Source organism: Anser anser, assembly GCF_964211835.1.
Source record: "Anser anser genome assembly, chromosome: 1".
Classification (NCBI taxonomy): domain Eukaryota; kingdom Metazoa; phylum Chordata; class Aves; order Anseriformes; family Anatidae; genus Anser; species Anser anser.
Window position 1 is genome coordinate 213,314,226 of NC_139720.1, and position 20,541 is coordinate 213,334,766.

Here is a 20,541-nt window from a genome sequence, read left to right on the forward strand (position 1 = left end):
TGGATGAGAACGCAGTCAGACAGTTTGCTATCTCTGCTGCTGACCTACCACGCCACCAGCCACAAACTGGGAAGCTCAGATGATAAATTTGAGCAACAGCAAAGCCCATTCTTCCTCACACGAAGCCTACTGTTTTTATTAGCACTGGGATGAGCTGCTGGGAAAAGGGGGAGGCTTTGCTGGTCTTTATCCCTCACCTCCCTCCTACTGCCCTCTCTCACATCGACTCTTTCAGCAAACCTGCTCACCAGTTCCTGCCCTTGCAGCAGGTTCCAGTCCTTGCAGCAACAGCTGCAAACTCCTCCAGATGTTAAAGGGATGTCAGCATCCTGCTGCACCCATGCTCCTGAGCAGGATTCACAAGTTGTTGGAACAGTCTGACTGTTAAGGGACCCAGTAAATGTGAACACATCGTCCTGAAGGAAGTTTAATGTTGGCCAGGAAGAATTTTTCCAATCCAGCCATGGGTTTATAAAAGACATCCTCAGGGCCCCTCCATCTTGATGCTATCAAATAATTCCCGGTGACACCCCACATAACCCAATATCACAGGCAAGGCATCGTACAAGCTCAATTTAGCCTCTCTTATTCAAGAAAGAGCCAGTAGATGGGGGAGGACGAGGGGGCACAACCTTGCCTTCCCACACAGTGTAAACACACAGGGGTGAAACGAGTGGGACAAGGCTGGAAACCATCCTGAACAAGCAAAGCCTAAACTTACAGAAATGACTTAAGGAGCACAGCGTTGCCAAAAGCAACTCAGCACTAGGGGTTCTCCCAGCGGCCTGCTTACCTGAAAAGCGATCCATTTTTCTCCAGAAGTTATATTATAAAAGACTTTCAACAGGGGCTACAGCTTCAGCACCAATTCTGCTTATCTAGCCACAAACAGGGTGCCCTACCTGTAAGAATTTTTAACTCAAACACCAAGACGTAGTCTTTGCCTTTAGACACTCTCTCCGGTTTTCAGACTGTTGCCTTTCTTTAAAAGAAATATTCCGTGAATTCTTTCCAGGCCAGGATCAAGCCTGACCTCTGCACAAGCTGCTACACATTCCCGTTTCCCCTGGCTTTCTTAAGAGTTTCCTAGCTCGCATGCTTGATGACCCGCAGTGACTCTGGAAGAATTTAAGCAAAATCCTTCCAGCTATTTTAGCATTAAACCAGGGTGCAAAGATTAGTTCGTAACAGAAATGTCACTGCAGCAAATCTCCTTATTTCAAACTCAACAGAACTGAGCTTTTCAGATCAGCTGTGTGGGTCTGAACACTTGCGTGGCTCTCAGCAGTCATTTTTTTTGTTTCCTTTAAAGCACAAAAGCTTGAGTTATAAAAAGTTTATCAAAACATGAACTGTATTTAGCCAACACGAGCATTATTTGTCATCACAGCACCTTGATATTACAACATTCTGATTCCCCAGATTTTCACCATCTACCTGCTTTCACTTATGTGTACCAGTGTGATACTGAGCAGCAGCCGTGTGACCTGAGTACTCGGCAGACAAATGGCAGACACGAATTCATACAGCATTCAATTTTAGATAAATTTTCAGCCTGCCTTAAATTTTCAGGCCTCCCAGAAGGGCTGGCCTAGCTTGCTGAAGTAGGCAAAGCCTTCAAGAGCAAAGCATTTCAGCTGCATGGCTACTTAAAACCCCTGCTTACGGTACTCGAGGAACAACAAGAAGTTGTCTTCTGATTTGCACACTCGCTGGGAAGATTTGTGGAGTTTCGCAATGAAACATTCACTTTCCACAGTTCATCTTCTGACAGCTCTGAGTCAAGAGAACCAAACACGACTTTGGGTCTATTTCAGAAGCAAAGCAGAAGCGTTTGCTATTCAGTTCTGTAGGCCAAACCATAAGGAATTTGGGGAATTCTATTTTAAATGTCATTCCGGGATGCACTTGGAGGCGACGAGGCCCTCACACAACCATCATAGGTCAGCAAGCCATTTGCTGATCTCCCTGTAATTGCACCCCCTTCGTATCTCAGTCTCCTTGTGACAAACGATGGGATCCAACAGCGGTTTAGTAACTTCTTTGCCCTTTTAAACACTTAATTTCCTTCCGGCAACTGCCTTTTATACCTGTATGAGTAACACCTGAGGCCTGCACCAGTTCAAAGACACTGTAGGACTGTAGCTGCATTTTTCCTGTGAAGATACATTGTGCATACAGACAACTCTTCTCTCACATTCCTCAAGATGTGATGGAAGGAACGAGACGCGCTGGCTCTGTGCAGTGCTATTTACCTAAACTAAATAAGCACAAGACAAGACTACTTTCATCATGGGCTCAACATTTTCACAGCTGTTTAATTGTGGATTCTGGTTTACAGTTCCTTAAATGAAGGTGCTTCCTTTTTTTTTCTTTTTAAACCACTTACAGGCATCTGAAAGACTTTTGAAGGGTCTGAAACCTCTGAAACTCTCATTTGAGCGTGCTGAGACTCACTGGTTTCCACTCACCCACCTCTGCAACAGCTCCTCCTGTCCCTGCGCTGGGAAGCTCAACACGAGCGGTCAGCACATTAAAGATGCTGTCCAAAAGAGTCTTTCCCTGCTGATTCAGGGAGAACACAAAGCAGGAACGATAAGGAAATAAGGCTCTGTATTTGACACGGCATATGTAGACACAGATGGAGAAAAATTGTTCTTGGAAAGCAAAGGAGCCCTTCATGATCTCAGCAAAACATGGCAGTCTGTGGCACAACCTACGCCTCTAATGGCAATTAAAACAGCAACAGCAGTATCAGAAAACAATCAGGGGAGCTAACTGCAGAATGGCTACGTATTACTTTTCAAAGAAACTAAGCCCTCTGGTCCTTTCTCCCCTGCATCCTCTCTCCCAGAGAAGACTACAAAGACCTTTCCTCACTATTTAATGACTTTACCCTGGGGAGCACCTCAGAAACCAAGTTCTACCTCAGAGCGAGGGGGTGAGCAGCCAGCGGCCATGCAGGAGAAAGAAGCTTCCTTTTTGTACACCATTATCTCACGCAGAAAATCCACGTCACTTTCCTAGAGCTCAGAACCAAGGAGACAACCAAGAACAAGACGGAAACGCAGTGCAGGCTCACTGTTCACACTCTTCATGGGTCCTCTGCATCTTCATCCTTCTTCCCACGTCCCAAATCAATCCGTGCTCGTCGCTGCAGAAAGAGCCTCTTATTTAAAAGGTGAGGTAGGGACAGGGACAGAAGGCATGGCTGTTCAGCCTCAGGATACAAACAGGATGGTTAGGTGCGACAAAAAACACACAACTCACTTAAATGTAACGTTAACGGGAAGGATTCGATACCAAAATCCTAAGGCCACGCGGAGGCTTAGGCAAATCAAGCTCCGTCTCTGTATTATTTCAACAGCTGTGTTTGGTTGTGGTCACCACAACAGCAACAGCCCAAGCAAGCTGGCAAACAACCCAACTCCAAAGAGCAAGAACTCCCGGTGTGCAAGAAAACATTGCTCTGAACTGAGGCTGAGAAAATCCTACAGGCACTGACCCCACTGGCCAGACAAAGCCCCTCTTGCTAGGTGCTTATTTAAGGTACAAATAACAAGGGATTACACGCATACAATACTCCCATCTTAAACAAATACCTTTAAGCAGCAGCTAAAAAGACCACTGCTCCTTATTGGAGTTTGCCTAAATAAATATTTACTCCCTCGCAAGAGGAGAGACCAAACCCAGAGCTGCTTCTTTGATGCAAGAAGGGAACCCTACCACGGGGTAGCAGAGAGAAGAGGCACAAGCCTCACCTCTCTCACGATGCTCTGTAATAGTCTGGAGAAATCTCAAGCCTTTAACCTCACCTCGGGCAGCATAGCATTCGCCCACGGGAGCTGGGGGAACGAGCCGGGTATTCCAGAGGAGAACACGACACTCAGAAGGATGACCCAAAAATTACACACAGCCTGATGGAGTCGAGCATCAACAAAACCAAAGCAAAGGCCTGTCTGACCCTAAAGAACCGCCTAATTTCAGGCATGCAACACGTTACACAAGGAACAGCACGTGCTGATTAATAATAACCTGAAGCTTATTAATGTTTATGATCTTAGAGGATGACAAACCGAGGGCAGAGCAGTAAGCCTCTCTTTATAAATATGGAGTGAGTCTTTATCAACTATCAAGACCTTTCCTTCACCCAGTTAAGAATATTTTCTGACAGCCCCCCCCTCCATATCTCCTAAATAAAGCATCAAATCTGATTTACTACAGCTGACAGAGCAGCCTCCTACAGATCATATTTAGAGATCAGTCTACAAAACACACTCGCATTCCTAAGGGGGGGGGGGGGGGGGGGAAGTACATTATACAAAGCAAAAAATCTAACCCCAGATTAACAGGCAGACCTACCCCAGATTAACCACAACTTTAGGGCTACAGTTCCAGTTTCACAGCAGCTACTTCCTCCTGACTGGCATCTGTCTCTGCCAAGTGCTAGACCTTGATGCAGCTGGAGAAAGCAGCGTGTGTGATCACTAGGTCAGCGCTCCCACGTTGGTGTTTTACTGGAGGGTTTCTTCCCTCCCCGCTCCACGTTTGAAGACCACGTGTGTCAGAGAGAAGTGAAAGCAGCATTCAAATGCACCACTTTCCATCTGCCTTTCAGATTTCCCCCAGTACACTTCGTAGGAAAGAGGAAGTCAAATATTTAAGAGTCAGATTTGTTTTCGTATTACTCACTGGAATATGCAACAATAGCTACATAAAGCTGCCTCCAGAAGAGATGCTTTTTGCATACTGTTTTCGCTGCAGAGATGGTACGTGTGCAGCCACAGGCCCAAAGAGCAGGTTTCTTCACTTCTCCCACACACAACGCCTCGCAAACTCAGCTGCCAACACCTTCAATCACCCGTCTATGCCACGGAGCCCACATTATTTATGAGCTGCGTGCATCTTTAAAGAAAGTAATTTGGAAATTTTCAGCTCGTTCTAATTTACCTCATGTTGCTTTACCTCAACTCGCTTTGATCGCTTCAAATATCAAAAGCATGTACGTACCTGAGGTATTTAATTACCCTGGATCGTCGCTTCCGACTGCTAAAAATAAGCTGGGATTTACTATCAAAAGCCAGAAATGCTTTCAGTCGAGACCTACTTGTGTTCCTGGAAAGTTCTTTCCACCTCTTCCTTTACAGTTCACTTTGCTTGTGACTTCCATTCCCTTGTGTCCTGGCTTCACACAGCTCAGTAACACGTTTCTGAGGTATTTACGTCAAGCTCACCCAACTGCTAGAGACTCCAAAAGCTCCAAGACTCCTCGATGTTTAGCATACATTACTTAAATAAATGTAGCTCAACGGGAAGTTTCTTGTACAACTACCCACTTCTTTACAGTAAGAACCACGAAGGAAGAATATAAACCCCAAAAGAACCTTCACAGTCCAAGTTCAATCCCTTTCCATCCCAGGCAAGTTATGGAAGAGAAATCTTACGGTGTGGTTTCACACTCAAAGATTTCTGGGGGACTTCCTTCCTACCACTAGGTATTTGCTACAGAGCCTTGTTTGGCTGACTGAAGTTTTTCGATTCCTCAATCTGGTTTTCATCTTCGGTAGTCAAAGCAAGGGACTTTTCCCTGTCAAGAATGTTTAGGACAGGGATAACCAATTGCTTGAGCAATGCTGGGATAATAGAAAATACAACCCGGCCACACGATGGTTTTACCCAACTACTGGAAATACCCAACGTGCCTTCCGTGAAACTGGCCCACATCTGTCTGACAAGTCCTTATCAGCACTGGGTATAAACAAAGGTGATGCTCTGCGCTTTGCTGGAGCTCAGAGAGCAAGGAAGCCTCACATGGCTCAATGAGGAACCAGTCCAGGTCCCATCTCCACCGTCTGTCCATGCAATGCGAGCTAGGCTGCTCCCAGAGTTAATCTACTGAAGGTACTGAAGCCACCAGAGTTATATTTACCAAGCACTGCTCTTGGACTCTTAAAAAAAACATCAAATTCCAACTGGTTCTTTATGAATCCCAGTCTGAAAGTGAGTGAAGGCTACAGAACGTCCCTGTGAAGTTTCACTAAACGTTTGCTCTGCCTGAACACCTGCTTCTGACCTTTGGGGCTGAAAACTCTTTGCTGCTCCATTGCACAGAAACTTTCATCGCCTGACAGAAGATGGCTACGAGCTAAAAGGCACAGAAGATGCTGGGTCACCCGATTTTGCCCTGACAACGTTCATGGCTATGTGAAGTGACACAGCTCACCTCTTCCCTTCTTACCACCGTGTCCACATTCACTGCAGCACTTTCAGCTCCCCCAAACCCACCCTCCTGTGCAACACATCCAAAGCATTTGAGTCACTCACCTCTGAAACCCACCTAGGACGTGGGCACAACAGGGCACACTGAAACACAGTTTTCCAGCACTAAGCTGGAATTAAAAACTCTGTCAGAAGAAAATTAACTCAGAATACAGCTCCTAGTGCATCCCTTAGTATCTACAACAGCTGGCTTTTTTTCCCTGTCCATTACCCAGAGAGCAGAACTCTTTTCTGCAAGAAGTTATCAATAATAGGGGTCCAAGAGCTGAACAACTCGCTGGGAAAGAAGCAGATCTCGCTACTAGAGATGGAAGCGCTACTTGGTCCCATTACAGGCACAAAATGCCTTATGTACAGTCTAAGCATCACATGTCATTTTCTCCAATAATTTGGAAGTAATTCACAGATGATTTCCAGAAGAAAGCCTCTTAAGGCTGCTCAGTCAGACCTGGGAACTTCACGACAGGAGCAGCCCAAACTTTTTACCTCGTAGCTGGCTGATAGTCAAGCAGCTGATGAGCTTTTTCTTTTTTTTTCCCCCCTGCGGCTGGTGCAGAGTGAAACTGCTCGGGGATGAGCTGTGAAGCATCACTTCAGAAGTGACGTTTCATCCCAGGCAGAGAGGCAGTAAGCTGCTGCACGTCTGACTTGGCGCTCACCTGTTACCCTGAAATCCACACTGGCTTTTGTTTGCCTCCCCCCATCGTAATTCACCTTGTTCACAATAAAGTAGCGAAGCTGGAATCAACAGCAAAAGTTTATCGGTTTCAGCATGAAGGAGAAATTTAAGTGCTGGAAGCACTGGTGCTGAAGTCCACGCAGACCGCTCTAGCAAGCTCCTGCCGCTAGGCAGCCACACACGGTATCTGTTTTGGTCAGCAATTAACACAGTAACATCCAAGGGATCATTTGACTGCAGCGTGACCAGCCGCTCTACGATAAAGACTGCATTTTTTGTCCAAGTTCTTGCACCTAGATTGTAAGTCCGAAAGGTCTGAGTCCCCCCCATTCCTTTGAACTGCTTATAAAGACAGGACTGAAAAGTTTCTTCTAAGCTTTTACAAACACGTAAGAAGTTATCACGACGCTCCTGGCTTTCTTGCATCAAGCAGCCGGGAAGAGATAATGCTAAAGAATTCCTGCTTTCAAGTGCAGTTGTTTCAAGACTCTTTTTCAGTTGCTAGACTTGCTCTTCCAGGAGGAGAAGAAAAAAGGACATCGTGGAACAATTAAGGACACAAATTGGAATTATGCTTAACCAGATGCATTTCTTTACAGCTCCACCACCTATTTCTCCCATTTAAAAGGTAGAAAAAAAGCAAAATGCACTCTTAAGCCAGGTCATCCTGCCTCTGATCAACGTGAATTTCACAGGTAGTATTAAATCTAAACTGAAATCACACCCTCGGTCATTAAAAGCACTCACCTCAAGTTCACAAGTTTGAGAATTTACTCTTTAGAGAGATTTATAACCATGACCTCGACCACCTCACATTCATCCCTATACTCCAAAAATGCAGCACCAGGTGTTCTGCAGAAAGCTGCCTACTGAAACAAATCGCTGGGTCACGTTCCGTGCTAGCAGGTAGCAAACATTACCTTGCGTTACACAGCACCCGCTCGGATCAGACACATTTTTTACATTATTCAGGTGGAGCACTAAACTGCAGTGACTTTTCCACTCGATTTCTCGTTTCTGCAGTAAAACACCCGCAGGGAGACAGCCCCTTGAAGGTATTTTGCAGTTCAGTAAGAGACTTCTAAGCTCAGGTAACAAATCATCCTCTTTCGCTGTATTATCTGCGTATGAGATGGCAGCTTCAGAGCTTCTCGATTCGATGGCAAGCACTGGCACAAAATACAGACACACAGGCAGAGCACACAGCAAAACAACACTTCAGACTGTTGCAGGCTTCTGCTTGCTACAATTAACATCTCTGCAGCATCTCCACGAGCATCCTACAGAACTCAAACTAAATATTTACTTGACTGGAACAGCCTCTAATTGATGATTCAGTTTCTGTTCCTACAAACTCCTACAAAAGTTTCTACTCCCAGAGGAGGAAAAAAAAAAAAAATAAAAGGATTGTTTTGGTCTCACTTTCACAAATGAATTCCAGTGACTAATACTAAGGCTTCTCCCTGCAGCGTTCACTCGGTTCTTGCACAAGCCTGGGAAAGAATAAAACCAGAAATTTAGCAGGCAGAAGGCAGTACTTGATCCCCTGAACGACGCTCAGCACCCTGTAAAGTTCATCCAAAAGAGAGCTTGTGTTTATCTTCGTTAACACGGAACAGGCCCGCGTTTTAGAGTAAGCAGTTGCTCTCAAATCAGGGTCAGTACTCGCGCTGCTCCTGCGGCCGAGAGCCATCTCCATCCTTCCTCTGCCCCTGAGTGAAGGCCTGGTAAATCGGTCTCACCCCAGAAGCGGTTACGGCCTCATTTCCAGCCGCCATCTATCGATTTTTTTCCTCTAGCAATGCTTCGTTTTCACACCTGGAAGCACCCAGCTGAAGCAGCTCAGACCACGCGCCGCCAACGGCGCAGGGGCAGCGAACCAAAACTTCCAGGGCGCGCTTCCCTAGCACAGAATTTCTGAAGAAAAGCAAAGGCATGCTAAGTCACTATCCCCCACACACACACTCCAGCACCGCTGTCGAAGCTGACTGGAACCAAAAGGCACAGCACGGAGGACGGGAAAGGGCACAGGCCGATACAGATTGCTAAACCCTCGAGCAGAGCCTAGGCTACCTCACTTAACCTCGCCTCCTAACGCTGTCCGAAATTAAAGCGCTCGGCTCAGTGGGACGGCTGCCCAGGAAACCCAAAGCCGAGGATCAGCAAACAGGAAAAACAGAGTTAGGCAAAGGAAGGATGTGCTGGGGAGGGGACTTCTCACTCCTCTCCAGAATATGTCCCGCAGTCAGCCCTCCCACCCCTCCCTTCACCTCGAGGCACCCCAGGGACCTAAGGGAGAATCCCATTTTCACCTCAAGGGATCCCCACACCCCAGAGACCCCTCTTTACCTCAAGGGACCCCCACACCTAATGGGGACCCCTTTTACCTCAAGGGACCTCCACGTCCCAAGACGCCCCCACAACTCAGGGGAACCCCCTTCACCCCGAGACACCTCCACACCCCAGGGAGCCCCCCTTTAACTCAAGAAACCCCCACACCTTAGGGGAGCCCCTCTTCACCTCAGGGAACCCCCCCTTCACCTCAAGAGACCCCCACATCCCAGGAGAACCCCCCCTTCACCTCAGAGCTCCCCCATGCCCCATGGAGCCCCCTCTTCACCTAAACACACCCCCAAATCCCAGGGAACCCCCCATTTCACCTCAAAACACCCCACACCTCAGGAGAGCCCCCCTTTCACCTCAGGAGAACCCCCCTCCTTCACCTCAGGGCTCCCTCACATGCCATGGAGCCCTGCCTTCACCTCAAGAGACCCCCCCAAACCCCAGGGACCCCCCCCTTTTCACCTCAAGTCACCCCCGTAACCCATGGAGCTCCCTCTTCACCTCAACACACCCCCAAATCACAGGGACTTCCCTGTTTTCACCTCAGAGCACCCCACACCTCAGGAGAGCCCCCCTTTCACCTCAGGGAGCCCCCCAAATCCCAGGGACCCCCCTATTTCACCTCAAAACACCCTCACACCTCAGGGGAGCCCCATTTTCATCTCAGGGAACCCCCCTTTCACCTCAGGGGAGCCCCCAAACCCCAGGGACTCCCCCCTTTCACCTCAACACACCCCCAAACCCCAGGAACCCCCCCCCATTTCACCTCAGAACACCCCACACCTCAGAAGAGCCCCCCCTTCACCTCTGGAAACCCCCCTCTCACCTCAGGGGAGCCCCCAAACCCCAGGGACTCCCCCCTTTCACCTCAGGGAGCCCCACTTTCACCTCAGAGCACCCCCCCTTCACCTCAGAGCACCCCCACCCCTCACGGATCCCCCCCCTTCGCGCCTCCCCCCGGCCCGTCCCGGCCGTACCTGCTGCGAGGGCAGCTCCACATGCAAGGCCCGGCTGGCGGAGCCCGGGGGCAGGGCGGCGGGGCCGGCGGCCGAGCTCATCCTGGGTGCGGCGGGGCAGCGGCCGGCCGCCGGCTGCGCATGGACCCGGCGGGCCGCCCCCGAGCCGCCCCCCCCCGCGCCGCCGCCGGGCACTAAGGGGTTAATGGCGGCGGCGGCACCGACCCGCGCCGCTCGCTACGGAGCCATATTACCGCAGTGCCGGGGGGCGGGGCGAGGGGCGGGGCTTCTCGAGCCGCGCGCCCGCTCATTGGTCGGCGCTTCACGGAGGCGGGAGGACGGGCGGGTTGTTGAGGTGCTATAGGTTGAGGGCTGTGTCAATCTGCTCCGCGCTCCGGCCGCCTCTGTCAAACCGTTGGAAAAGGGAGCCCGGAGCTGATTGGCGAGCTGGCTTCCGGAAGGCGGGACGACGCCGGCAGGAGCGGCTGGGGATTGGAGGAGCCGTGGTTTTGATTGACGCCGCTCGGCCCTCCGCGTCACGTGGTGGTGGGGAGCTGTTTATATCACGTGGGGGGACGAAAATATTTTGCTCGGGGGGCGGGGGCGGGAAGGGAGGGGGGAGACGTCGCCATGGCAACGGGGAGAGGCCTGGGCCTGCTGGGGGGGGCCGGGCCCGGCGTCCCCACAGGGCGGGTGCTGAGTCCCAAAGGGCACGGTCCCTTGGCTCCACCAGTAATCCGCCTCATATCCCACCACTTCACCCAGTATCCCAGCAAAATGCCCCGTATCCCACCAGCCTGCCCCATGTACGCACCAACCATGTCATGCCAACGTGCCCCACATGATGCTAGCCCACCCCAAGCTGTCCCACAACATGCCATCCCACCCCACATCGTATCTACCTGCCCTTCATCTCGCCAGCCTCCCCCACATCGTCCTGCCCAGCCCAACAGCTGGCTGATCCACCCCACGGGATGCCAACACGCCGCACGTCATTTCCAGTGCTCACACCAGTCTGCCCTACATGCACACCAGCCCACCCCATGTTGTGCCAATCTGTCCCATATGACACCAACATACCCCACATGTACTCTGACCATCACAGCAAGATGCACCACAACACGCCAAGCTGCCCTACATCACACTAACCGACCCAACAGTTGGCCAACCCACACTAATCAACCCAACTGTTGGCCAACCCACCCCACATCATGCCAGCTCACCCCATAACATGCCACCCCACCCCACATCACATCAACCCACCCCACACCATGCCAAACCACCCCACATCACATCAACCCATCCCACACCATGCCAAACCACCCCACATCACATTGACCCAACCCACAACACACCAACCCACCCCACATTGACCCACCCCACCTCACACCAACCCACCCCACATCAGGTCAACGTTGACACCAACACACGAAAGCCTGACACAGCCCTCTCCACGCTGCCCATCTCCATCCCATCCCACTTGGGCAACCTCCATCCCTGACAGGACGACCATCCCCACCACCCCCATACCACGTCCACATACCATGCAGCACTGGGAGCGCCAGTCCTGTCCCCGCGTCCCACTGGGGCCACTGGTCCCCACAGCGCCCTGCAGAGCTGGGAACGCCTTCCCAGCGTAGGCAGCCGCGCTGGAAATGCTCGTCCCCATCGCTGCAGGGACGGGACCCCGGGCTGGCTGCAGCAAACCAGCCGTCACCGCAGCACTCCACCAGGAACGCCTGTCCTGCCGCCCCAGCAGCAGCACTGGAAATGCCTGTTCCCACCAGGCTGGGAGGCTCTGGAAGGGCTGAGCACAGCGTGCAGCGCTGGAAACTCCTGTCCTCTCCTCCACGCGGCCCCGTGCGGCCTCCAGCCACGGTTCTTGGTGCGGACGTCCTCACCAGGAAGACCTCCGGTGGAAGGCCACCACGTCTTCATGCACCTCCACCGTTCGTGGTCGTGCAATATTCATGCCGTGTTGATGTAGTTGTACCAATATTGTCTTTAGCATGCATTTCAGTCTTGGATAGTTTGTGGAGAACATATTAAAAATAATTTTAAAAAGGAAAAATAGAGTGGAAAGTCAAGTTTTCTGAAGCTGGATGGCCGTCCTTGCAGAAGTCATGCTCTTTCATCCTCCACCCTCCTTTCCCCAAAATACTTCTTAGGAGTGAAAAATAAAGCTGACAGACTGTCCCTTGATTAGTGTGGGTGGTTTCACCACACAGTGACATGTGAGTGGGGACTTTTTTCAAAACTTTAACTGAATCGGGTGATTCTGTGTGGGGGTGCCCAATAAATTTGATACCTTGAGCTTAAGTTTCAGACACTGTGAGCGTGGAGTTGTGTTTGAATTCTGGGTGCTGCCATCTCTGATTAGAAGAATTATTTCCAAACAGTGCTGTATTTTTGGAAAATCTTCTGGGAACTGGTGAAATTTCTTTTTTTTCCTTCTTGTGAAAAAAAATAACTTGCTGTTTCAGTATGTGGTATAGTAAAGTGCATTACTTTCAAGCGTTCTGACTCCTAAGCCATGTTCTCAAGCTGGAGGTTTAAACATTGTAATTTTGGACCTGTTGTATCAGTTTTATTCACCTCCTGGTTTCTGGTTCATTACAATGTGCGTGCTCCTTGCATTTGAACTCTATCTTCATGCTGGAATATTGAAACTTGCTTTCTAGAATGAAATCTCGTTTGGTTTTGTTTTGTTTTTCAGTCTTTATTCCAGAAGTGTGAAAAACATTTGGAACAACAAAATTTTCCGTAAAATCCAGAGACTTAGTAATGCTTTATGACTTAGAAATTCTTTAGATATGCTTCCTCCAGCAAAACTAACCCAGCTCAGAATTATGTGTAATATCAGAGAAGATCGGAGTTGTAGGAATAGAGCTATTTCTGAGATAAAACACTAAAATGGTTTATGGAAACAGCATGAACATGCCACTTCTTGTTTGCCAAAAACATCAGAGGATTTTAAAAAAACAGTGAATCCTGAGATGATGGGTGTCATAAGCTGGAGTTATTCAGGGTTTAGTTAATACAGACGCGAACAATTGGACTCGCAGCAGAAATTCAATGCCTCGCTGCACAAACCCAACCGCTGTGACACTCCTGCAGGTTACAGAGAAACACTAAACAATGAAACACCACCACTGCAAAAAAAAAAAAAAATTAATAGTGTGGTAGGATATAAGCAACTTCAAGTGCTTTCTGTCCTCAGTAAACTAATACACTGTGACCAATTTATGCTGATTTCATGAATTCAAAGTCCATGCTACACTACAGTAGGCATTACCTGCAGAAAGACTCCCATGCTGTGGAGCAATAGCAGGGCTTTCCTATTTTTATTCAGTTCAATGAATTTCTCATTGAAAATTCTCTGAATTCTCTTCCTTTGAAATACAGATTTTGTTTAGCAAAGTAACATGACTTACTTCAACATAGCAACTCTCATGACCTGTATATGAAGATTGCATTTAATTTGCTGCTTAACATACACTGAGAGCTCTAACCCTTAATTCAGGTACTAAAGAGCAAAATTTCCCCCAGAGGAAAATTCAGACATAAGCCTAAGTCAGCAAAGCCCATGTTAATTTATTAATCATTTCATAGCAGTGGAACTGATCTAACTCAAAAAAAAAAAATACGCTTCCTGCAGATTTCCAGCTCATGCTAGTTGAGATTTTGGCCTCATATTGCAAATCTCACACTTTCTATTCATTTATTTGTTATTATTATCCTGTCCTATTGTGACAAGGACCTGTTCACAAGGACATTACAAAAAAGGTATTTATACACGATACCATACCCACAGCAGTACTGAGGTCTTTTTAGGGAATACCAGGGCTAAGGTTTTCATTTTACATTTGATTTCCATCAGCTTTGACAGGTTAAGTCCAGCCCTTGCCTAGTTCACATCACCATTCAACATGATAAAGAACCTAATCTAGAAATCCGGAGACACTTAATAACCTGGATAAGATCTGAGTGCAAACAAAATAATCATCCCTTTTGGGCTTAAAATAATTGGTTTGCTAATTAATAAGGCTTGGCGGATTATTTTAACCAGAGTATTTGCAAGCTGCACCTGGGGAGGGCCGTGGCTTCTTTTATCCTTGGTGCATCAGCAGTCCCACAGGAGCGGTCACGTTGGAAGAGTCCTGCAAATCTCAGCTGCACACCCGGCGTTACGTAGGACCCTGTGTAATTTAGTGCCGCCCTAGGAACTTGTCATTTGAATTTCTAACCACATTAAAAGGCCAGTGTTATCTGTCCGCATAGTTTGGAAGATGACAGCACCACCTTTATTACGTCCCAGTGGATGTTCTTGGGTCTGTTTAGCATAACAGATTAAATTCCTGCAGCTGCAGCAAAATGCATTGCTGCATGCAGCAGCCTGCCTCCATTACCTGCCCAGCTGCTGCTTTGTTGAATTGAATCCAGCAAGCTCACAGGGAAAGAAGGAGTTTTCAGAAATATCACCTCATTTCTTGGAAAACAGTGTAAATGCTAACTTACACACGTGGTCTTCACACGTGGTCTGAACTTACACCAGCAGCCACTCACTTTGACCTTCGGAAAGTTAGAAATGGTTTCCTCTGAGCGTTTGTTTGGAAAGCAAGGCCAGAAAACACCTTAAATTATTATTAAGAGAATTTTAAGATGTGTTCTTAACAAGATAGGGTAAACTGTCGTGCAGAATAAAGTGAATTTTTAAAAATCTCTGTGGAAAGCTAGATGAAACGCCACTCAGGAATATGTAAGTGTTGCCAGAAGTGCTGTTTGAAACTTTTTGTGTTGTATCTCAACACACTCCTGCGTCAGTACTGCTCTTGCTTAGTGGCACTCAATTTGAGACACAAGGGATGGTGTCCTTTCAAATGAAACATGGTGGAATGGGTCTGACTGCAGGTCAATTCTATTCAATAGATTATTTTATTTTATTTTATTTTATTTTATTTTATTTCATTTCATTTCATTTCATTTCATTTTTTGCAAGTTTTGACATGCCAGAACCATTGGGAATGCAAGCAATGGCCTTGTGGCTAATTCCTATCCTTGCCTTAGATCGGCTCAAATATGCATTTTTATACTGCTACAGGGTATTAGATCATTGCAAAACCACTCAAGTGAGCAAGCATACTTCACTGACAGGTGAAAGGATTCCAAGTGCAGAACTAAACACTTAACTTTTTCAAGGTATTTAAAGAAGTGGGAAAAGCTTGAGCTTTGCCACTGAATGCCTGTTAAATAATGTAACTTATAGCCACAGCTGTGGGGGTTAAAAGAGTTTGTCCAGCTCTGCATATGAAGACATCAAGCTTGAGCAACAGGGACTAACATAAGAGGCTGTGTTTGTGGGTGCTAAACCCTGGACCTGTTATGTACAGAGTGTTTTTGAGTCTGTGTTTTTAACAGAAGGTGGATACGCTTGCATTGTCCCCAGAGATTATCTTAAACTGCTGTAGGACGTTTGCAGCTACCTAATAAAGACGTTTATTTTTGAATAAATAGCAACATATATCTGTGATCATCAGCTGAAGGGCTGTCAGGCTATGTGCTAGCTCTGGTCTAACATGGAAACGTTCAGAAAAATGCTGAAAATATGCAAAGGTGTGTGCTCGAGTTAAACCACATTAAATCCCAAGGAGAGTTTACTAATTTGCAAGGAAATTGCCATTCATTTACACTTCACAATCGCTGTCAGCTGCACAAATGGTTTTGTTAATTGATTTCATTAACTTGCCATAAGTTTCCTGAGTGTCCCAATACAGATAAACCCCACATCCGATAGAGTTCGTTGTATCTTTGACACGCAATCCAGCTATTCTGGTCACATTACGTGCACAAAGTCCCCTTTCAATAAAAGAAATCTTTAAGTCAGCTCACAACTGATAGACAATTTCCATGGAGGGCATGGAAGGGAATTCCTGGTGCTTTGGTGTGTAGAATATCTACATTATTTTCCATTATTTTCCATTATTTTCATGGAGAAACTTCCTGCTCAGACTCAGAGCAAACTGATGTTTAAATGATAGTCTCATGAGGGAGACCAGCAGCAGCATCCCAAAACAAGGGGATCCCTGTGTCAACCCTTACAAACTGCCCTTGTTCCCATGTGGACAAGGTTGTACAAGAAGAATTGTTTTGTAAATGCTGTAGGCAGTGAGTGTCTCTTTGCTATGGGCAAAAGCTTTTGGTACCTGGGTTCTTCCCCCATCTCCACAGCACAATTACTAAATAGAGAGTAACAGCCAGTGAAACAAAACTCATTTCTGGAAAAACATGCAATGCTTTCAACCATACTGCTTTAAAACCATGCGTGTATTATTTCCTTGAAGCCTTCAATACAGTAAAGCATTGTGGTTTGGGGGAAAGGATGTTGTTTGTCCTGCTGGTTTTTCTGGGTAGCTGGAGAAATGTGTTCACAGACTGAAGCCACCCAACCAAGATAGGCTGATCTCAAACCTACCAAAGTCAACAGATCAAAATTGAACATCTTTGGTGCTTTTTTGATCAGGCGAGGTGACAAAACTCCACACCTCATCAAGTCCTGCTGGCTTGGGATGAGGTTTACCAGGTGGCTAAGACATGATGAGGATGGTGGGATCCAGTTCAATGGTGGATGCTGCAACAGTACCAGCCCCTGCATCAGCCCTGACACAATCTCATCCTCTGGGTTACAGTATAACCTCTGTATGTGAGCCTGATTTTTTATTTTGGAGAAGATATTTCAACCCATTTACTCCAGCCAGAGCGTTGCCGGTTAGTTTGGAAGTTGTTTGAGTTGGCTGGCTGAAAAAAATCCAAACAAAAGCTTATTGTCTAACAGAGCTGGAGGGGGGTGAAGTGGCAGGGGGTTGTAAAAACTCCCTTCAGAAGGATGTTATTGCTTCACCACTGTTGCCGTAAAGAAAAGCTCTTGACAGGAAAAGTTTAACGAGTTCAATAAATGTTCAAAGAACCTCGCAAAACCTTCTCAGTTTGGAAGCAGCGAGAGCCAGCTCTTGATAATACGTTGCGTTTTTGGGGTGGCAAACGGGAATTGCTGACACGTGAAGCCATGCTGTGATCTTAGCAGGTTTCACAGGCAAGGCAGAATTGGGCCAAGACGGCTTGGGTTGTTTGAAAAAGGCCTCCTGGAAATGGCACTTGGGATTAAAGCTGTGAGCCTGCGGTGTGCTTACTCAGGGACACGTCTGCATTAAATTCACACGAGTTTTTGGCTTTGCAGGACCTGCGTATGAGGTTAGGGTGAAGGACGGCTTGCATCCTGCTCGATCAGGGCTTGGCAAGGTGGTGTGTTGCCCTCTGAATGCTGTTGCAGCATAGCTGGGAAAACATGGTGCTGTTTTGGCTCAAATATAAAACCAAAACTCCAGACAAAGCCCTTCGATGTGCTCCAGAATAGAAGATGCTGGATGAATCTTCATGATTACTGAATAAGCTTGGTAAGTTAACAGAGACTGCTGAACAAGTTTATTGCACCCTACAGAAAATGAATGTGTCATGGACTAAAAGGCAGAACAGGAAACAAAAAATAAGGGAGAGAATTAATCAGCTTGGGATAAGGAATACTACTTTCCAGTATTTTTCCCTCAGGGTTTTCAGTTGGCTATACGAGAAGGCTATATCTGTATTCATTAAATTGTATGCTTTGGGACCACACCAGACAGAGGAATTACAGGTCTTACCTTATATATACTATGGTGTTGATCCTTCTGGGGGCAGTCCTAGGGCTGTGCAGGTAAAAGCAGGACACCTCTGCAACTCCCCAGCCTAACAAACGTGCTCTGTCTGCTGATGGTATCGCTAACATGTCACATCTCCTGTGTGGGATTTAACTGGTAGGAGATGGAAAAGAAGCTGGAAGCACTGCTACAGGGTCATACATTGAGCTGAAGTGTTAGCCCCAATAGCTTAAGTGCACGACGACACAAAAACTCAAATGTTATTTTCCCTTGGGATAATTATTCTTTAATAGAAAGTTTCAGTGGATCTAGAAGACGAGCCATTGCTCTGGAGAAGGAACTGATAACAGGCAGCTTCTTTGCTCTGTAAGCAAATCCACAACCTTGGACTTTGCTAATTCCAGAGAGATTAAAGAGAAGTTAAATCAGTTGGAGCTTTCTGCTTGTTTGCAGAACGCTGTGTCCGCACAGTGACACCCACACCGAAGCAGCTGCGTGACCATTTTGCACATGGGCTCCGTCACCCCCAGCCACCCCAAAGCGGTTGCTCCTGGATCCCTCACTGGGGAATACATTAAAAGCCCATGCGAACCAAGCAGAAGGGTTTTTTTCTGATTTCAGTGAGCCTTACATCAAGGCCAGAAGATGGCAACTCACCGCTGAAGAAGCACCGGGCCTCCAAGTCACTGCAACGACTGTCATCCAAGCAAGAGGCAAAAAAACTAAGCTTCTGCTCAGGCATGGTCATGAAATATCCCCTGCCACATGGACAGGAGTCTCCGAAATAAATTTATCTTCTGCTTGATTTCAAGTCCCTTCCCTTTACTGTGTTTCCATCTTGCAGAGGTGCTGTTCTGACTCCCTGACTTCACCTGATGTGTAAGGGTGTTTCCTACCCCCTAAGTGGTTGCATTTCACCAATGAGCAAAGCAAATCCTTGTGTGGAATATTCATAGAGCTCTTTCAAGCCTTTTGAGTTGAAAGCCTCTGCAGGACGATCCATTAATGAATATGAAAGAAAAAAAAAATCGATGCAGGCGTTGGCTGGGAGCCCTCTTGCTGCAAAGCATCCCCAAGGCAGCATTTGTACTGAAATCTTTCTTGATCTTTGACTCGCCAGGTATCATTTCTAGGTCAGAACATTTTGACTGACTCTTTACTGATGAAACCCATACACCCATTTAGCACAATTTACTTCCAGTTTGTTGGAAGGCACATCCAGGCCCTCTGACATGACGAGGAGGGAGAACAGACGGATGTTGTGGCTCTGATACCTGTTCTGATAAGGACTCCAAACCCTCCTGTTATTTCATCGAACAAGACGTGTCTCAAGACACTCAGCAGCCCAGCCACTTGGTCAGGGGTAAACCTGTGGCCAGGATGGAGGCTGAGGGTTTGGTGTGCTCTGTCAGCATTATGGGCCCGAGGCGGAAGAGCTCGTTTGACAGTAGAGAAAACAGGCAACAGCTCTTGGTGTCTACAGAAATTCTGGTCAGAGAACTTAATGTCTGGAGAACTGAGCTAGTTTTGCCCAAACTCATGCTCTCAGGGCAGGGAGAATAGAAATAAACGTGACTCCAGTTCTTTCTGATGCCTGACTGGGAGAACTATGACTTTTTATTAAGGAACCTACAACAAGAATGCTTTGGGGATAGCACACAAATGAAATCATAGAATAATGGAATGGTTTGGGTTGGAAGGGGTCCTAAAGCCCACCTAATTCCACCCCCTGCCATGGTCAGGGCCCCCAGCCCCCAGCCCAGGCTGCCCCCAGCCCCACCCAGCCTGGCCTTGGGCACTGCCAGGGCTGGGGCACCCCCAGCTCCTCTGGGCAGCCTGGGCCAGGGCCTCAGCGCCCTCAGAGGGAAGAATTTCTTCCTAACGCCTCCCCTGAGCCTCCCCCCTGCCAGGCTCCAGCCGGTGCCCCTCGTCCTGTCCCCCCAGCCCTGACAAAGAGTCCCTCCCCGGCTTTCCTGCCCCCCCTTACTGATCTCCACCTGGTCATGGAGCCGTTGACCACAGCTCTCTGAGTGCGACCACCCAGCCAATTCCTTACCTACCGAGAGGCCCATCTGTCAAATCCACACCTCTCCAGATATGAGATCTTGGCACAGAGGCTAATAATTAGTTGGGTCAAACAAGACGGGAGGGCCAGGCTGCACTGTATCCTGGTTCAAGGCACAGCAGAAGTCATGGAGCAAAGCCAGGAAAAACTCCCTATGTCTCATCAGCCAGCATGAGTGGATCAGACCTAGGAAAAAAAAAAAGAGGATCAGTCAATGATCAGGCCATGCACAGAGCTCAGATCCCCACCAGGCTTCTTTTAAAGCCTTTTACAGCCTGTTAAAACATCCTCATCCCTATGCTCCCAAGGCAGAAGGAGAAAAGAAAACCACAAAGCAGAGCAATCTCTGCATCGGCCTATTCGTTTCTTGCCCTTCCAGCTGCAAAAGGTGGTCTCATGAACCCCTGGCAGAAATTTGCCCATTTTCATCATACCAGGATTCTTCCTGAAAGGGAAAAACCTCATTTAACTGAGCTGTTGCCAACTAGCACCATTTTCCCGAGGATCATTTTACTGCGTGAAGCTCAG

At 47.7% G+C, this 20,541-nt stretch overlaps 1 protein-coding gene across 1 annotated transcript in view; it reads right to left on the reverse strand.

Annotated features, from left to right (window-relative positions):
• UVRAG (UV radiation resistance associated) overlaps positions 1 to 10,532 on the reverse strand; it is a 93,900-nt gene extending 83,368 nt beyond the window's left edge. Inside the window, exon 1 of the mRNA XM_083821700.1 lies at positions 10,279 to 10,532. Within this exon, the coding sequence (XP_083677826.1) occupies positions 10,279 to 10,359 (81 nt within the window). The 5' untranslated portion in view covers positions 10,360 to 10,532. The remainder of the gene's footprint in view (positions 1 to 10,278) is intronic.
• Positions 10,533 to 20,541: the final 10,009 nt, after the last annotated feature.